The sequence below is a fragment of the Panulirus ornatus genome, chromosome 23 (assembly GCF_036320965.1).
Source record: "Panulirus ornatus isolate Po-2019 chromosome 23, ASM3632096v1, whole genome shotgun sequence".
Lineage (NCBI taxonomy): Eukaryota > Metazoa > Arthropoda > Malacostraca > Decapoda > Palinuridae > Panulirus > Panulirus ornatus.
In genome coordinates, this window is record NC_092246.1 from 16,735,083 (window position 1) to 16,754,406 (window position 19,324).

Below are 19,324 nucleotides of genomic sequence, written 5' to 3' on the forward strand. Positions count from 1 at the left end.
TGATTGAAAGGGTGAAGGCATATACAGAGCATCAGATTGGGGAAGAGCAGTGTGGTGTCAGAAGTGGTAGAGGATGTGTGGATCAGGTGTTTGCTTTGAAGAATGTATGTGAGAAATACTTAGAAAAGGAAATGGATTTGTACGTAGCATTTGTGGATCTGGAGAAGGCATATGATAGAGTTGATAGAGATGCTCTGTGGAAGGTACAAAGAATATATGGTGTGGGAGGCAAGTTGTTAGAAGCAGTGAAAAGTTTTTATTGAGGATGTAAGGCATGTGTACGTGTAGGAAGAGAGGAAAGTGATTGGTTCTCAGTGAATGTAGGTTTGCGGCAGGGGTGGGTGATGTCTCCATGGTTGTTTAATTTGTTTATGGATGGGGTTGTTAGGGAGGTGAATGCAAGAGTTTTGGAAAGAGGGGTAAGTATGAAGTCTGTTGTGGATGAGAGAGCTTGGGAAGTGAGTCAGTTGTTGTTCGCTGATGATACAGCGCTGGTGGCTGGTTCATGTGAGAAACTGCAGAAGTTGGTGACTGAGTTTGGTAAAGTGTGTGAAAGAAGAAAGTTGAGTAAATGTGAATAAGAGCAAGGTTATTAGGTACAGTAAGGTTGAGGGTCAAGTCAGTTGGGAGGAAAGTTTGAATGGAGAAAAACTAGAGGAAGTAAAGTGTTTTAGATATCTGGGAGTGGATCTGGCAGCGGATGGAACCATGGAAGCGGAAGTGAATGATAGGATGGGGGAGGGGGCGAAAATCCTGGGAGCCTTGAAGAATGTGTGGAAGTCGAGAACATTATCTCTGAAAGCAAAAATGGCTATGTTTGAAGGAATAGTGGTTCCAACAATGTTGTATGGTTGCGAGGCGTGGGCTATGGATAGAGTTGTGCGCAAGAGGGTGGATGTGCTGGAAATGAGATGTTTGAGGACAATGTGTGGTGTGAGGTGGTTTGATCGAGTAAGTAATGTAAGGGTAAGAGAGTTGTGTGGAAATAAAAAGAGTGGTTGAAAGAGCAGAAGAGGGTGTTTTGAAATGGTTTGGTCACATGGAGAGAATGAGTGAGGAAAGATTGACCAAGAGGATATATGTGTCGGAGGTGGAGGGAACGAGGAGAAGTGGGAGACCAAATTGGAGGTGGAAAGATGGAGTGAAAAAGATTTTGAGTGATCGGGGCCTGAACATGCAGGAGGGTGAAAGGGGTGCAAGGAATGGAGTGAATTGGATCAATGTGGTATACCAGGGTCGACGTGCTGTCAGTGGATTGAATCAGGGCATTTGAAGCGTCGGGTAAACCATGGAAAGTTGTGTGGGGCCTGGATGTGGGAAGGGAGCTGTGGTTTCGGGCATTATTACATGACAGCTAGAGACTGAGTGTGAATGAATGGGACCTTTGTTGTCTTTTCCTAGCGCTACCTCGCACACATGAGGGGGGAGGGGGATGTTATTCCATGTGTGGCGAGGTGGCGATGGGAATGAATAAAGGCAGACAGTGTGAATTGTGTGCATGTGTATATATGTATGTGTCGTGTGTGTATGTATATGTGTACATTGAGATGTATGGGTATGTATATTTGCGTGTGTGGACGTGTATGTGGGTGGGTTGGGCCATTTCTTTCGTCTGTTTCCTTGCGCTACCTTGCAAACGCGGGAGACAGCAACAAAGCAAAATATAAAGTATATACATTTCAACATATACATGCATATACATACACAGACATATACATATATACACATGTACATATTCATACATGCTGCCTTCATCCATTCCTGCCACCACCCTGTCACACATGAAATGGCACCCCCCTGCCCACCACGTGTGCGTGAGGTAGCACCAGGAAAAGACAACAAAGGCCACTTTCGTTCACACTCAGTCTCTAGCTGTCATGTGTAATGCATGAAAACCACAGCTCCCTATCCACATCCAGGCCCCACAAAACTTTCCATAGTTTACCCCAGACACTTCACATCCCCTGGTCCAATCCATTTGACAGCACATCGAAACCCCGGTATACCACATTGTTCTAACCAACTCTATTCCTTGCACGCCTTTCACCCTCCTGTATGTTCAAGCCCCAATTGTTCAAAATCTTTTTCACTCCATCCTGCCACCTCCTGTTTGGTCTCCTGGTTCTCCTTGTTCCCTTCACCTCTGACACATATATCCTGTGTCAATCTTTCTTCACCCATTTTCTCCATACATCCAAACCATTTCAACACACCCTCTTCTGCTCTCTCAACCACACACTTTTTAATACCACACATCTCTTACCCTTTCATTACTTACTCAATCAAATCACCTCTCACCACATATTGTCCTCAAACCTTTCATTTTTAACATATCTATCCCACTCCGTACAACCCTATCTTTAGCCCATGCCTCACTTGAATGAAGATAGGAGGCATAGTAACATTCAGATTTGACGTAGGTAAATAGATCAAATTCCTTGTTGCTCAAAATAAAAAAAAAAAGAATTAATTACCTTAACGAGATGAAAGTTGGCAGTTGATGCAGATGCCAATTTGGTATAATCATTTCTTATATTTTCTGTAAATTGACCCCCCTCACTATGAATTTCCATGCATGATATTTATTGTCTCAAATTCCAGTTGATTACCTTATTTATATATAAGTCCAGTAGTAGTTGGTAGGCATTCATTGACCAGGGTGGTGTATTACCAATGCTACCCTCATGGGTATCGAGAGGGTTAGTGATGGCTGTGTAGTGAACCAGCACTTCAGTGGATGTCAAGCTGCACTCCTGTGACCCGTGTAGTTGTCTTTTATTTCTGCTCACCTATATGTGGATTGCTGGCATTTCTGTCCACAATCATACAGTTGCACCATGTCACACATATCACTTGTTAAGAATTAACTTGCCCACCTCATTCTTCTTAACTCTAGATTTTCTTGCAGTGAGCGCTCTGCACTAACCTTGCCCTATGATGAAATGGTTGGAGCAATAGATGGAAGTAATAGGTGGGAACATTTGGTAGATTTTTTCAGTCACTGACAAAAGTCCGCATCAAGGCCATTCCTTAATTAGATTATAGAGAGGATTATGAAAGAGAAAATAAGAGACAAGGGAAAGGATATGTTTAGAGGCTCTTACCTAATGTTCCCAGCAACTACTACAACCTAATGTGTCTATCAAATGTTCTAACCTACTACTTCTACCTTATGCTCCCAGTTAATGATTATATGTACTCCTTGTCCCTAATGCTTTTGTTTAATATCCAGTCCTACTTTATCTATCTATTGCTCCTACCATTTTGCCATAAGTATTTGTCAAGTGTTACTTGTGACAAAAAGAGATTGTATGTTTGTGGACAGAATGCCAGCAGCCATGTGTGAGTAAGGGAGAAAGAAAAGACAGCTACCTGGGTCAAAGGAGTGTATCTTGACAATCACATAAGTGCTGGTTCACTACACCACAATCGCTGATCCTCCTGATACCCAGGCTGGTACCACTGGTAATGTGACTTCCTGGTCAGTGGCTGCATTCCACCTACTACCTACAAGAAAGAAATCTTCTTGAATGTTAAATTCGTACCTTAAATATTTACTTTATGGACTCTTATCTCTCAGGCTTGTGTATGGAGAGGCTCGAGAAGATGAAGGAACTGAAGGAGAAACCTCTGGTGTTCAACACCTTAACCGTCGCAATTCACGAACCAACATCTTGACTGAGCCCTCAAGTAGTTCAACCCTACCTACCAGCTCCTTAACAACTGGTGATCCATCTGTTGAAGATGTGCTACAGCTTCTGCGCCAACTCTACATATTGGCACATGAGGATAAAGGTCTAATATTTTTTATTTTAACTGTAGTTAAGGGAGGTAAGTTTGAATGGAGAAAACCTGGAGGAAGTGAAGTGTTTTTAGATATCTGGGAGTGAATTTGGCAGCGGATGGAACCATGGAAGCAGAAGTGAATCATAGGATGGGGGAGGGGGTAAAGTTCTGCGAGTTTTGAAAAATGTATGGACATCGGGAATGTTATCTTGGAAAGCATGGGTATGTTTGAAGGAATAGTGGTTCCAACAACGTTATATGGTTGTGAGGTGTGGGCTATAGATAGAGTTGTACGGAGGAGGGTGGATGTGCTGGAAATGAGATGTTTGAGCACAATATGTTGTGTGAGGTGGTTTGATTGAGTAAGTAATGAAAGGGTAAGAGAGATGTGGGGTAATAAAGAGTGTGGTTGAGAGAGCAGAAGATGGTGTTTTGAAATGGTTTGGTCACATGGAGAGAATGAGTGAGGAAAGATTGACCAAGAGGGTATATGTGTCAGAGGTGGAGGGAACGAGGAGAAGTGGGAGACCAAATTGGAGGTGGAAAGATGGAGTGAAAAAGATTCTTAGCGATCGGGGCCTGAACATGCAGGAGGGTGAAAGGGGTGTAAGGAATAGAGTGAATTGGAACGATGTTGTATACCAGGGTCGACGTGCTGTCAATGGATTGAACCAGGGCATTTGAAGCGTATGGGGTAAACCATGGAAAGTTTTGTGGGGCCTGGATGTGGAAAGGGAGCTGTGGTTTCGATGCATTATACATGACAGCTAGAGACTGAGTGTGAACGAATGTGGCCTTTGTTGTCTTCACCTAGCTCTACCTCGCACACATGCTGGGGGAGGGGGCTGTCATTTCATGTGTAGCTAGGTGGCGACGGGAGTGAATAAGGGCAGACAGTATGAATTATGTACATGTATGTATATGTATATGTCTGTGTGCATATATATATATGTATACGTTGAGATGTATAGGTATGTATATGTGCGTGTGTGGATGTGTATGTACGTACGTGTGTATGTGGGTGGGTTGGGCCATTCTTTCATCTGTTTCCTTGTGCTTCCTCGCTAACGCGGGAGACAGCGACAAAGTATAATAAATAAATAAAAAGAAATAACATGATTTTAGTTGATTTTAACAATATATGCAATTCCTTCTTCAAGAAATTGATTGAAGTGGTACAGTTGTTATTGATTGAAGTGGTACAGTTGTTTCTTTTCTCTAGATCTTTTCCTTATCTGTGCGAAGGTTTCATGCAAATAAATAGCACTGTTAACACCCATCCATATAAAACTTCACTGTAGAATTCCTAGCTCTTATCAACATCACTTTTAGTCATACCAGTGTACCAGTTTTTCATGGGAAGAAAATGTCAGAAATATATTGAGAAAGAGAGTGAATTAGACATGGCATTTATGAATCTGGAGAAAGCATATGGGATGGTTGATGGAGAGGCCTTGTGGAAGGTTCTCTAAATACTGGGGATAAGGAAAAAGTATTAAATACAATGAAGAGTTTTGACTTGGGGAGTAAGGCACATGTAAGTAGAAAGGGAGGAGATAGACTGGTTCTAGGTGAAGTTAGGTCAGCATCAATGGAGTGTAATGTCACCATAGTTGTTTATTCTGTGTATGGATGAATTGGTAAGAGATGTAAATGCAAATATCTTCATAAAGAGGGGTAAGTCCACAGTGTGCTAGGGGCAAGGGAGGCCAGGGAGGCTGTCAGTTGCTTTTTGCAGATGACAAGGCCTTAATGGTAGCCTCTAGTGAGAAACTGCAGAAGCTGATGTCTAGTTTTGAGATTTCATGTTAACCCTAGCATGTGCTGTCACCAGATCCATAAATGCTTTCAAAGTACAAATTCTTCTCATGAAGCAAATGCCTTGTCCAGACATCCACAAACGCTCCTAAAGTCTCTTTACTCCTCCCACTCTGATGTCTTGTGTTTACCACCACTCTATCAAATCACCACTAGGTATACTTAACATATTTATACCTCTGTAATTTGTGTATTTACTTACTTCTCTATTACCTTTATGTAATGGTACTGTATATGTAGAGGCACTCTGCCAGTCCTTGGGCACTTACTTTTAGCCATGCATTCATACTTTGAAAATCCTGACAAAGAAGCCAGGAACACTGTCATTTCCTTTCTTGAGAGATTCAATAGGAGGCTCATCCACTCCAGTCACTTACCATATTTCTTCCAATGCAAGGCTTTCTCCTTAATCTAGTGTAGAGAATTCTTGGGTGCTGAATCATGTGTAGGACTCTTTCTCTTCTGAATTGCATGTAACTGTAGGCTTTTGGAAGAGAAGCAAAATCCTTATATTTCATATCATTATGAGGAAAACGTTGATTGTTCCACGGTTCCTCATCTCCCAGAATGTCCTAAATCCAGGGTGCAGGATTCTGTGTCTTTTAGACAATAAATTAGCAAACCATTGCATCATGAATTTAAAGAGGAATACAAAGGAATTCAAACAGCAACAGACCATTAAAAGTTGTAATTGTGGTAAAGTGTGTGAAAGAAGAAAGTTAAAAGTAAATGTGAATAAGAGCAAGGTTATTAGGTACAGTAGGGTTGAGGGTCAAGTCAATTGGGAGGTAAGTTTGAATGGAGAAAAACTGGAGGAAGTAAAGTGTTTTAGATATCTGTGAGTGGATCTGGCAGCGGATGGAACCATGGAAGCAGAAGTGGGGGAGCATAGGGTGGGGGAGGGGGCGAAAATCCTGGGAGCCTTGAAGAATGTGTGGAAGTCAAGAACATTGTCACTGAAAGCAAAAATGGCTATGTTTGAAGGAATAGTGGTTCCAACAATGTTGTATGGTTGCGAGGCGTGGGCTATGGATAGAGTTGTGCGCAGTAGGGTTGATGTGCTGGAAATGAGATGTTTGAGGACAATATGTGGTGTGAGGTGGTTTGATCGAGTAAGTAATGTAAGGGTAAGAGAGATGTGTGGAAATAAAAAGAGTGTGGTTGAGAGAGCAGAAGAGGGTGTTTTGAAATGATTTGGGCACATGGAGAGAATGAGTGAGGAAAGATTGACCAAGAGGATATATGTGTTGGAGGTGGAGGGAACGAGGAGAAGTGGGAGACCAAATTGAAGGTGGAAAGATGGAGTGAAAAAGATTTTGAGTGATTGGGGCCTGAACATGCAGGAGGGTGAAAGGCGGGCGAGGAATAGGGTGAATTGGATCGATGTGGTATACCGGGGTCGACGTGCTGTCAATGGATTGAATCGGCATGTGAAGCGTCTGGGGTAAACCATGGAAAGTTGTGTGGGGCCTGGATGTGGAAAGGGAGCTGTGGTTTCGGGCATTATTGCATGACAGCTAGAGACTGAGTGTAAACGAATGGGGCCCTTGTTGTCTTTTCCTAGCACTACCTCGCACACATGAGGAGGGAGGGGGATGTTATTCCATGTGTGGCGAGGTGGTGATGGGAATGAATAAAGGCAGACAGTGTGAATTGTGTGCATGTGTATATATGTATGTGTCTGTGTGTGTATATATATGTGTACATTGAGATGTATGGGTATGTATATTTGCGTGTGTGGACGTGTATGTATATACATATGTATGGGGGTGGGTTGGGCCATTTCTTTCATCTGTTTCCTTGCGCTACCTCGCAAACGTGGGAGACAGCAACAAAGCAAAATAAATAAATAAATAAATAGGAGCAAAAAGGTATACAGGTGAGTTTAAGAGAAGTATCTTTTAACTTTACATGTAGCGAGAAGGTGAAAATAATGTCTGTCGTGGATTTGAAGGGAATTATTTATCAGTTATTTCTTAAACGTACTTATGATGCTGCTTTCTATTGCTCCATTTAGTAAATCATTCCGAGTGTTAACAGTTGTGTTGAAGAATAAGTACATTGAGTCCTTTGAAGTAAAACATTTTTCCCAAAATTGTATCCATAACTTTGAGTTAAATTGAACAAATATATCCAAGTGAAAATGGAGTTAATGAAAACAGTTCAATAGACTAGATTGGATTGTTATTGATTGAAAATTGTTTGATAATTACTTTAATTTTATTGATATAACTTTAAGTGTTTTCATGTTAGCCATGATGTAATTGATATTCATGATTGTGTGAAATAATTTGTTTTGCTCTTCTTGTAGATAAATCTGGCCAGGCTGTGGATTCATTTGGGGTTCGACGTGAGGAGTTCGAATCTAAAAAAGTTGGAAACAAGCTAGTCCAACAGGTAAGTTAAAAGCTTTATGATTTAAATGACAAGTATAATCATACAGTGAGGCAGAGAAATTCCTTCAAATATTTTTTTTTATATGTTTTTATGTGGCCTTTATGTTCAACCCTTTGTTGTTTTGTATACTTCAGGATATGCCTAAATGACCTTCACTCTTAAAATGCTTTGAAAGTTTGGAAAAGTACTTACTGTAAATGTTCACCAAAAATTAATATCATCACTATTGCAACACAGTTTTACTTACATTGCAGTCATCACATCACATGCTGTCGCCTTAGTTCTAACAGCACCTCCCCTCCCATTTCCATTGTAAACACCATTTATGGTACGGTAGAAATGCTCTGTTTGGTTAAGAGAGAAGAGGTAGTGAAAGCTTTGTGGAAGATGAAATCTAGCAAGGCGGCGGGTTTGTATGGTATTGCAGTAGAATTTATTAAGAAAGGGGGTGACTGTGTTATTGATTGATTGGTAAAGATGTTCTCTGTATGTATGGATCATAGTTAAGTGCCTGAGGATTGGCGGAATGTGTGCAAAGTGCCATTGTCCTAAGGCAAAGGGGATAAAATGAGTGTTCAAACCACATAGGCATAAGTTTAGGAAATTATATGTAAGGGTATTTATTGAGAGGGTGAAGGCATGTACAGAGCATCAAATTGGAGAAGAGCAGTGTGGTTTCATAAGTGGTAGAGGATATATAGATCAGTTGTTTGCTTCGAAAAAATGTGTATGAGAAATACTTAGGGAAACAGATGGATTTGTATGTAGCACTTATGGATCTGGAGAAGGCATGTGATAGGGTTGATATAGATGCTTTTTGGAATGTCTTAAGAGTATGTGGTGTGGGATGTAAGCTGCTACAAGTAGTGAAAAGTTTTTACCAAGGATGTAAGGCTTGTGTACAAGTAGGAAGAGAGGAGAGTGATTGGTTCCCAGTGAAGGCCGGTCTGCGGCAGGGGTGTGTGATGTCCCCATGGTTGTTTAATATGTTTATGGATGGGGTGGTTAGGGAGGTAAATGCAAGAGCTTTTGAGAGAGGGGGAGTATGCAGTCTGTTGATGAGAGGGCCTAGGAAATGAGAGAGTTGTTGTTCGCTGATGATACAGCTCTGGTGGCTGATTTGCATGACAAACTGCAGAAGTTGGTGACTGAGTTTGGAAAAGTGTGTGAAAGAAAGTTGAGAGTACATTTGAATAAGAGCAAGGTTATTAGGTTTAGTAGGATTGAGAGGCAAGTTAATTGGGATATAAGTTTGAATGGAGAAAAATTGGAGGAAGTGGAGTGTTTTAGATATCTGGGAGTGGACTTAGCAGTAAATGGAACCATGGAAGCGGAAGTGTCACAGAGTGGGGGAGGGGGTGAAGGCTTTGGGAGTGATGAAGACTGGAACAGAGAAGGGGGCCAAGTGAGGATATTTCCTCTAAGGCTCAGTCATCTGTTTTTAATGCTACCTCGCTGTTGCAGGAAAAGGCGAATATGTATGAAAAAAAATGCTCAGTGGATTACTCATAATTTTTCATTATCCATTAGATAATTACTGCCTTTCCACACGATGTTTCTTTGTATGCAGAGTACCTCATAAAAAGTCATTACTATAGGTACAGAGGCATTACTTCAGCCTTAAGGACTGTTGTTGAATCCATATTGACTAGGGACCAGGTATGCCTTGTGGAAACACTACCTTCATCTAGTTACCACTCAGTCTGTAAGAATCAGGCACTCTTCAATGCAAAGGGAATATAATGACTCCTACCCACTGATGAATCTGGTCTAGATTTTTTTTTTTTCTCGCTGTCTCCCGCGTTTGTGAGGTAGCGCAAGGAAACAGACGAAAGAAATGGCCCAACCCACCCCCATACACATGTATATACATACACGTCCACACACACAAATATACATACCTACACAGCTTTCCATGGTTTACCCCAGACGCTTCACATGCCCTGATTCAATCCACTGACAGCACGTCAACCCCGGTATACCATATCGCTCCAATTCACTCTATTCCTTGCCCTCCTTTCACCCTCCTGCATGTTCAGGCCCCGATCACACAAAGTCTTTTTCACTCCATCTTTCCACCTCCAATTTGGTCTCCCACTTCTCCTCGTTCCCTCCACCTCCGACACATATATCCTCTTGGTCAATCTTTCCTCACTCATTCTCTCCATGTGCCCAAACCATTTCAGAACACCCTCTTCTGCTCTCTCAACCACGCTTTTTTTATTTCCACACGTTACTTACTCGATCAAACCACCTCACACCACACATTGTCCTCAAACATTTCATTTCCAGCACATCCATCCTCCTGCGCACAACTCGATCCATAGCCCACGCCTCGCAACCATACAACATTGTTGGAACCACTATTCCTTCAAGCATACCCATTTTTGCTTTCCGAGATAATGTTCTCGACTTCCACACAGTCTTCAAGGCTCCCAGGATTTTCGCCCCCTCCCCCACCCTATGATTCACTTCCGCTTCCATGGTTCCATCCGCTGCCAGATCCACTCCCAGATATCTAAAACACTTTACTTCCTCCAGTTTTTCTCCATTCAAACTTACCTCCCAATTGACTTGACCCTCAACCCTACTGTACCTAATAACCTTGCTCTTATTCACATTTACTCTTAACTTTCTTCTTTCACACACTTTACCAAACTCAGTCACCAGCTTCTGCAGTTTCTCACATGAATCAGTCACCAGCACTGTATCATCAGCGAACAACAACTGACTCACTTCCCAAGCTCTCTCATCCACAACAGACTTCATACTTGCTCCTCTTTCCAAAACTCTTGCATTCACCTCCCTAACAACCCCATCCATAAACAAATTAAACAACCATGGAGACATCACACACCCCTGCCGCAAACCTACATTCACTGAGAACCAATCACTTTCCTCTCTTCCTACACGTACACATGCCTTACATCCTCGATAAAAACTTTTCACTGCTTCTAACAACTTGCCTCCCACACCATATATTCTTAATACCTTCCACAGAGCATCTCTATCAACTCTATCATATGCCTTCTCCAGATCCATAAATGCTACATACAAATCCATTTGCTTTTCTAAGTATTTCTCACATACATTCTTCAAAGCAAACACCTGATCCACACATCCTCTACCACTTCTGAAACCACACTGCTCTTCCCCAATCTGATGCTCTGTACATGCCTTCACCCTCTCAATCAATACCCTCCCATATAATTTACCAGGAATACTCAACAAACTTATACCTCTGTAATTTGAGCACTCACTCTCATCCCCTTTGTCTTTGTACAATGGCACTATGCACGCATTCCGCCAATCCTCAGGCACCTCACCATGAGTCATACATACATTAAATAACCTTACCAACCAGTCAATAATACAGTCACCCCCTTTTTTAATAAATTCCACTGCAATACCATCCAAACCTGCTGCCTTGCCAGCTTTCATCTTCCGCAAAGCTTTTACTACCTCTTCTCTGTTTACCAAATCATTTTCCCTAACCCTCTCACTTTGCACACCACCTCGACCAAAACACCCTATATCTGCCACTCTATCATCAAACACATTCAACAAACCTTCAAAATACTCACTCCATCTCCTTCTCACATCACCACTACTTGTTATCACCTCCCCATTTGCGCCCTTCACTGAAGTTCCCATTTGCTCCCTTGTCTTACGCACTTTATTTACCTCCTTCCAGAACATCTTTTTATTCTCCCTAGAATTTAATGATACTCTCTCACCCCAACTCTCATTTGCCCTCTTTTTCACCTCTTGCACCTTTCTCTTGACCTCCTGCCTCTTTCTTTTATACATCTCCCACTCAATTGCATTTTTTCCCTGCAAAAATCGTCCAAATGCCTCTCTCTTCTCTTTCACTAATAATCTTACTTCTTCATCCCACCACTCACTACCCTTTCTAATCAACCCACCTCCCACTCTTCTCATGCCACAAGCATCTTTTGCGCAATCCATCTCTGATTCCCTAAATGCATCCCATTCCTCCCCCACTCCACTTACTTCCATTGTTCTCACCTTTTTCCATTCTGTACTCAGTCTTTCCTGGTACTTCCTCACACAAGTCTCCTTCCCAAGCTCACTTACTCTCACCACCCTCTTCACCCCAACATTCACTCTTCTTTTCTGAAAACCCATACAAATCTTCACCTTAGCCTCCACAAGATAATGATCAGACATCCCTCCCGTTGCACCTCTCAGCACATTAACGTCCAAAAGTCTCTCTTTCATGTGCCTGTCAATTAACACGTAATCCAATAACGCTCTCTGGCTATCTCTCCTACTTACATACGTATACTTATGTATATCTCGCTTTTTAAACCAGGTATTCCCAATCACCAGGCCTTTTTCAGCACATAAATCTACAAGCTCTTCATTTCCATTTACAGCACTGAACACCCCATGTATACCAATTATTCCCTCAACTGCCACATTACTCACCTTTGCATTCAAATCACCCATCACTATAACCCGGTCTCGTGCATCAAAACCACTAACACACTCATTCAGCTGCTCCCAAAACACTTGCCTCTCATGATCTTTCTTCTCATGCCCAGGTGCATATGCACCAATAATCACCCATCTCTCTCCATCAACTTTCAGTTTTACCCATATTAATCGAGAATTTACTTTCTTACATTCTATCACATACTCCCACAACTCCTGTTTCAGGAGTTCTGCTACTCCTTCCCTTGCTCTTGTCCTCTCACTAACCCCTGACTTTACTCCCAAGACATTCCCAAAGCACTCTTCCCCTTTACCCTTGAGCTTCGTTTCACTCAGAGTCAAAACATCCAGGTTCCTTTCCTCAAACATACTACCTATCTCTCCTTTATATCATAATTTTGTAGGTGTCTTTCTTAATGATAAAGTTGCACCATATGGTACTTGGATTTCCTCTCATGATTCTTTGGTTAATTTCAACATTTCCTGTATTCCAGATGTTCCTCACACTCCCACTGTATGTTTGCTTTTGTTATGGTCCAGAAAGCTTACCTAAAAAAGATTTTGTCTAACCTTACTCTACCCAGTAAGATATACAATAGCAAGGAGTGACCGAAGATTGAGATTGGGGGATTGACCCTCTTTTATGAGGGGATTTCATTAGATTATAGAAAATATCTCAAAGGGCTAAATTACTGTCAGAAGGAAGCTTTTAGTGATAACATATGTTTACAGCTACAGTGATTCGGAATAGATATCTATATTGAACAATAGGCGAACCATTAGGATGGTGAAGGAAGTAGCAAGAGAACGGGAAAATTCACTTCAGAAAGCCCTAGATTCTCTTGGAGTTAGAATTATGGAGACAGTATCCTGAGATTCAGGTTAAGGATGTCTTTGACTAATGGTACAGAAGCTTAATGTACCTAATCCACCCAGTAAACTAGGAATTGAGTGATGAAAATAGAGATATACTTTTTCTCATTGCTGAAAATAATCATCACTCTCATTGCTAGTACACATTGTGATACCAGATTTAAGATTTTTTTTTATCACTCAGATATCTAAATTTCCTTTAATTATCAATTTCTTTTCCTCTGGACCCTCATAAGGTGAAATTTCTGTATCGCAGATTTTTCCAGCGTTTAGTTATTCATACTATTCCTGATTTAAGTTTCATGAAGTTTCCCTCTATCCATCTATATATAAAATTTGTCTTAATGCCAGTTTTGATGTCATCCCATTTCCTCGGTTCCCATCATTTTTTTTCATAATAAGATGTTATCATCTTTGTCGGTATTGTATATCATAATGGTAAAACACTATAGAAGGTAATGCTGACCCCTGTGGCGCTCCTAATAGAACGTCCTCCATATCAGGCATAGTTCTGTATCTTATTACATTAGATATTCTGTTTACTAAGGAATTTCCTTTTGTTTTGCTTTGCTACATTTTTCACAAAGTTCTATAGTTAAGTGTATTGAACACCTCAGCACAGCCAAGGCAGACTGTATCCGTTCACATTTGCATTATTTCCATGTATGCCTTTCTTTTGTAATAGATATTCACATGCTTAGCTTACAGGGGAAGGGAAAAGTTTCCTTGACCTGTGATCGCATGAAAAGGTAAAAGAAGGATGGATTTTGAGGGCTAGGGAACAAGGGATGAGTGTTAACAAAGAAATGTACCTAAGGGGTAAGAGGCCAAACCCATAGGGCTGTTGTGCTGCTTCAGCAGGTGAAAAGGGTTAGCTCCATTACTAAAACAAATAGCTGTTGGGGAGGGGTTGAGGCAAAAGCTCTCATTTGTAGGCTGCACTCTGTGTTATTGTAAGCAAAACAAGAGGAAAGGGAAGAGGAGTGAGGAGTAAACAATGCAAAACAAGAGGAAAGGGAAGCGGAGTGGGGAATAAACAGAGTGAAGAAGGGAGAATGATGGTTTGCTCTCTTGGGGGCTATAACTCCCATCATTATTTTTTGCGCTGCTGTCCTTGCAGGTTATTCCCAGGTACAAAAACAAATTATTAGCTTCTAATTCTTCTCCTTTTTGTCTTGATATTTTGATGTAACTTCTTTTTCAAAAAGAATTGCAATCTTATATATGATTTTAACATCATCTTCATACATACATCAAGAAATGACCCTTTTGTTTTGCTAAACTCTCAAACCTGGTTTTGCAAACAACAGCTTCATCTTCATACAATGTGATAGTTTCCATTGGGTGTTTTCATTAGATTTTTCTGAAAAATGAAATATTTAGGAAGCTTTGGAATTATTTTTATTGGTTTAGAATCAAATTTTATCAATAATACTCCTTTAGAATTGTATGTGATGTTTCAGTACTTGTAATTACCTCACTGCATTGATATCAACTCTCTTCAGGTTGGTGAAGCTGTTGTGTTAGCTTGTGGTGCATTACCATCATGGTGTGAAGACTTGACTTATGCTACTCCAATGCTCTTCCCATTTGAAACGAGGCATCTCTACTTCAATTGCACAGCTTTTGGTCCAGAAAGGTAGGAAAAACACAGTTGTATGTGTGATTGAGCTTCACTTTGAAGAAGTGGACTGTTTTTCTAAGCAGTCATAAGGTATTTGGTGTATTATCACATAGGAGAGAATGAGTGAGGAAAGATTGACAAAAAGGATATATGTGTCAGAGGTGGAGGGAACGAGGAGATGTGGGAGACCAAATTGGAGGTGGAAAGATGGAGTGAAAAAGATTTTGAGGGATCAGGGCCCGAACATGCAGGAGGGTTAAAGGCGTGCAAGGAATAGAGTGAATTGGAATGATGTGGTATACCGGGGTCGACGTGCTGTCAATGGATTGAACCAGGGCATATGAAGCGTCTGGGGTAAACCATGGAAAGTTCTGTGGGGCCTGGATGTGGAAAGGGAGCTGTGGTTTCGGTGCATTTTACATGACAGCTAGAGACAGAGTGTGAACGAATGTGGCCTTTGTTGTTTTTTCCTAGTGCTACCTTGTGCACATGCGGGGGGAGTGGGTTGTCATTTCATGTGTGGCAGAGTGGCGACAGGAATGAGTAAGGGCAGACAGTATGAATTATGTGAATGTGTATATATGTATATTTGTGTGTGTGTATATATATGTATATGTTGAGATGTTTTATCCCTTTGGATAGGGGAGAAAGAATACTTCCCACGTATTCCCTGCGTGTCGTAGAAGGCGACTAAAAGGGGAGGGAGGGGGGGTCTGGAAATCCTCCCCTCTCGTTTTTTTTTAATTTTCCAAAAGAAGGAACAGAGAAGGGGGCCAGGTGAGGATATTCCCTCAAAGGCCCAGTCCTCTGGTCTTAACGCTACCTTGCTAATGCGGGAAATGGCAAATAGTTTGAAAGAAAGAAAAGAAACTTTGAGATGTATAGGTATGTATATGTGCGTGTGTGGACGTGTATGTATATACATGTGGTTGTGGGTGGGGTGGGCCATTCTTTCATCTGTTTCCTTGCGCTCCCTCGCTAACGCCGGAGACAGCGACAAAGTATAATAAATAGATATAAGTAAAAGGAGATTGTTGTAGAAGCTAGATTTTCAGGCAGGTGTAATGGGGAGACTTCTTTATCAGATAATGGAAGGGAACAGAGGACTCGTATTAGAGAAACCTTAAAGTGGATGGGGGTTACCATTGTTGTGCTGTAGGGCTTCGTCTTAGGATTGTTGCTCTTCATGATGTATATGAATGACTTCTCAGGAGGACTTGGAGTCACACCTGAATGTTTTTGGTTGCTGCTAAGGTTATGAAAGAAGAAGAAAATTATTACTATTGCCAGAACTTATTGAGGAACTTATAAGACCTCAGAATAGGTTTTGAAACATGCTTGATAAAATTAACCTTTGCCTAACAATTACTCATTTACATCAGTGTTGTGACTTGCTACATTTCAAGTTGTATCATTTCAAACATGAAACCTTTTAGGATTAGGGTTTATCGTATTATTACCTCCAACAAGTGATTTAAGCATATGCAGAGGATTTGCGAAGATAGACTGATAGAGAGGGTTTATAAACTTTTAAGAGAAAGGAAAAACTGAGGAGTTGGAAAGATGGAGTAAAGGAGCTTAGGGATGTTTAGAGTTGTGTATGGAGGAGGGAGAGAGGCGTGCATTAAATAAAAGAGGTAAGAGTGATGTGATATATGGAAGGTAGGGGGTCGCATGCTGTCTATGGTTTGAACTGTGTGGCCTGGAAAGTGGTTAAAGTAAACCTTTGTACAAACATTGCCAATGTTTATTTGTTCCTCACACAACTGTACTAAAGTGGGAAAGACAGAAAAAAATGGATATGCTTATGATTATTTTTCAGATCATTAGTATGGCTACAAAGTCAACGAGATGTAAGTGTTGAGCGACGTGGAGGGTTGAGAAGAGATGACCCTCATGAGTACCGTGTGGGACGTCTTAAGCATGAGAGAGTGACAGTGCCCCGTGGTTCCAATCTTCTTCAGTGGGCCCAGCAGGTACATGCTTCTTGTTTACAGAAAATGATATTATGCCAAGAGATAGGGAAGTGTGAGTGTGATCCATGTATCTCCTGTGTTTTGTAGAAGGCAGTTAAGTTGGGTAGGAGCTGAAGTTGAAAATCTTACCCCTTCTGTGTTACTGGTTCCCAAAAGAAGGAACAGGAAGGAGCTAAGCGTGGATTTTTCCTTTAAGGCTTGTCTTGATTATGTGGGAAATGCTAAGCAAATAAGTTTGAAAAGAAGAGAAAATGGTATCATAAAATCAAAGTAATATTAGGATGATGCTGTTATCTATCTGAATAAGATTACATGGAATGATATTTCAGTCACTTGGTTTTGCTTTGGAGGATTGTAAAAGTTACTGAAGGTAAATGTAGGTTATAGTTTTTGAAAGATATGTTTTTGGATCGGTTTAGGTTTTTGGGAGTAAGAATAGTTGTGGGGTAGCTAAACTGAGAACTGAGCTTCTTAGGAAGGAAAATTGGAGATGTTTTGAGAGCCCTGATGAATGGAAAAAATGTAAGTGCAGTAGGTGCAAGAAGCATGTCCAAACTTTGATATATATGTTTAAAAGTAAAGCCCAGCCATAGGGTTGGGACTGGGGTTTTGAATTCAGCAAATTGAATCCTATAAATGATGCCCCTATCCATACAATACACTGCATGTAAATGGGAGCATGATGTACATAGATGACTTCAGAATGATTCATGTCAGTAACAGCTTTGCTGTGTGTGTCGAGTCAAAAATGATATTATGATATTCATTCTATTGCAGGTGATGCGTGTCCATGCAAGCCGCAAGTCCATATTAGAAGTTGAATTTCGTGATGAAGAAGGCACTGGTCTTGGTCCTACTCTAGAATTTTATGCCCTTGTTGCTGGAGAATTGCAACGAGCAGATTTAGCCATGTGGCTGTGTGATGACCAGACAGCTGACCCTATCACTCCCCCAGCACTAGATGGTGGTAATGGTACTGGGGACTCGCAGACTAGACCCCCTGGTTACTACATCTGCCGACAGGGAGGTCTCTTTCCAGCCCCACTTCCTCAAGATAGCACAGTTTGTGATAAAGTTGTTGAGCTGTTTCACTTCTTGGGGATATTCTTGGCAAAGACTTTACAGGACAATAGACTAGTTGACCTGCCTTTGTCTCGTCCTTTCCTCAAACTCATGTGTCATGGTGAGTTTGCTAATGTGAAGGACCGTAGCATTGCTGGAATTTCCTTTAAGCCTAAAGGACTTTCTTCCTTGCCTGTAGAAGAGGACATCATGACTTCTTCCATAATAAGTGAAGAGAGTGAGAAAGAGTTGGAACTAGACCCTCCAAAATATCGCATTGCTGATACTCAGCCATGGTAAGTATTGTGATTATCATTTGTAACTGTCCCCTCTTTACATTAGGTGTATGAAGAGCATATAGGAATGCATCTTTTTTCAGGAATTTTCAAGAACATAGTTCTCATCATGAATCCTGTAGGCTGACAAGTGGTAGGGATGTTTCACCCTCTAGGGTAGGCTTGCTTCCATGCTATACAGTTCACCAGACATATTGAAACAAGCCTTATAAGTTTTCATGAAATCATATGCACATATAATCATATACTGTGTGTAAACAGAACAAGGTCTAAAAGTTGTACTACAGATTTCTTTTTTCACTTCTGGCATTTTCAGGGTCAGGCAATGGTCAGATTTCAAAATTTTCTGAATTTTGAGAATTGTATGCAGAGGGAACCTGATAGTAGAGTAGATGAATTATAACCCAAACATTAGTTTTATTTTTAGTATACAAGTTTGAGTTTTCAAAAAAGATTTCATGTTCATTTCATGCATTAGTTGAGGTAGTGCCAGGTACAGACATAGAAACGGCTTCATTTGTACCAAAACCACGGCACACTATCCATAGTCAGACCCCACAGACCTTTACCTTATCAGGTTTTCATAGGTGTTCTACCCCACAGTCTATGGTTTCCTTTCACCACTTCATATTTCCTGGTTAAGCTCATTGAGAGCACATTATCCCCTGTAAATCACAGTGTGCCAGTTCATTCAATCCTTTGCAAGCCTCACACCTTCCTGCCATAAAAATGCCATCAAAACATCTTTCACTTCATTCTCCCACCTATTCATTGATTTCCCCCTTTTCCTTGCTCCTGACATGTGTACCCATACTTTCTTCATTTATCTTCTATGTGACCTGACCATTTCAGTGTACCCTCCTCAGTTCTCTCGTACATACTCTGTAGTTACCACGCGTCACTCTTGCCTATCATTAATTATTCAATCACTCTTCCTTTCACCACCTGTTGTCCTCAGGCACATTTCCAGCGCATTCATCTTACCCTTTACACTTTTGTCAAAGGCCCTTATTTTTGCTCTGAAAAACAGTGAC

The 19,324-nt window shown here is 41.1% G+C and overlaps 1 protein-coding gene across 1 annotated transcript in view; it reads left to right on the top strand.

Moving 5' to 3' along the window:
• Ufd4 (ubiquitin fusion-degradation 4-like) overlaps positions 1-19,324 on the top strand; it is a 497,787-nt gene that overhangs the window by 451,619 nt on the left and 26,844 nt on the right. Inside the window, exons 31-35 of the mRNA XM_071676899.1 lie at positions 3,581-3,795; positions 7,916-8,001; positions 14,838-14,971; positions 16,779-16,932; positions 17,710-18,290. Coding sequence (XP_071533000.1) covers positions 3,581-3,795; positions 7,916-8,001; positions 14,838-14,971; positions 16,779-16,932; positions 17,710-18,290 — 1,170 coding nt within the window. The remainder of the gene's footprint in view (positions 1-3,580; positions 3,796-7,915; positions 8,002-14,837; positions 14,972-16,778; positions 16,933-17,709; positions 18,291-19,324) is intronic.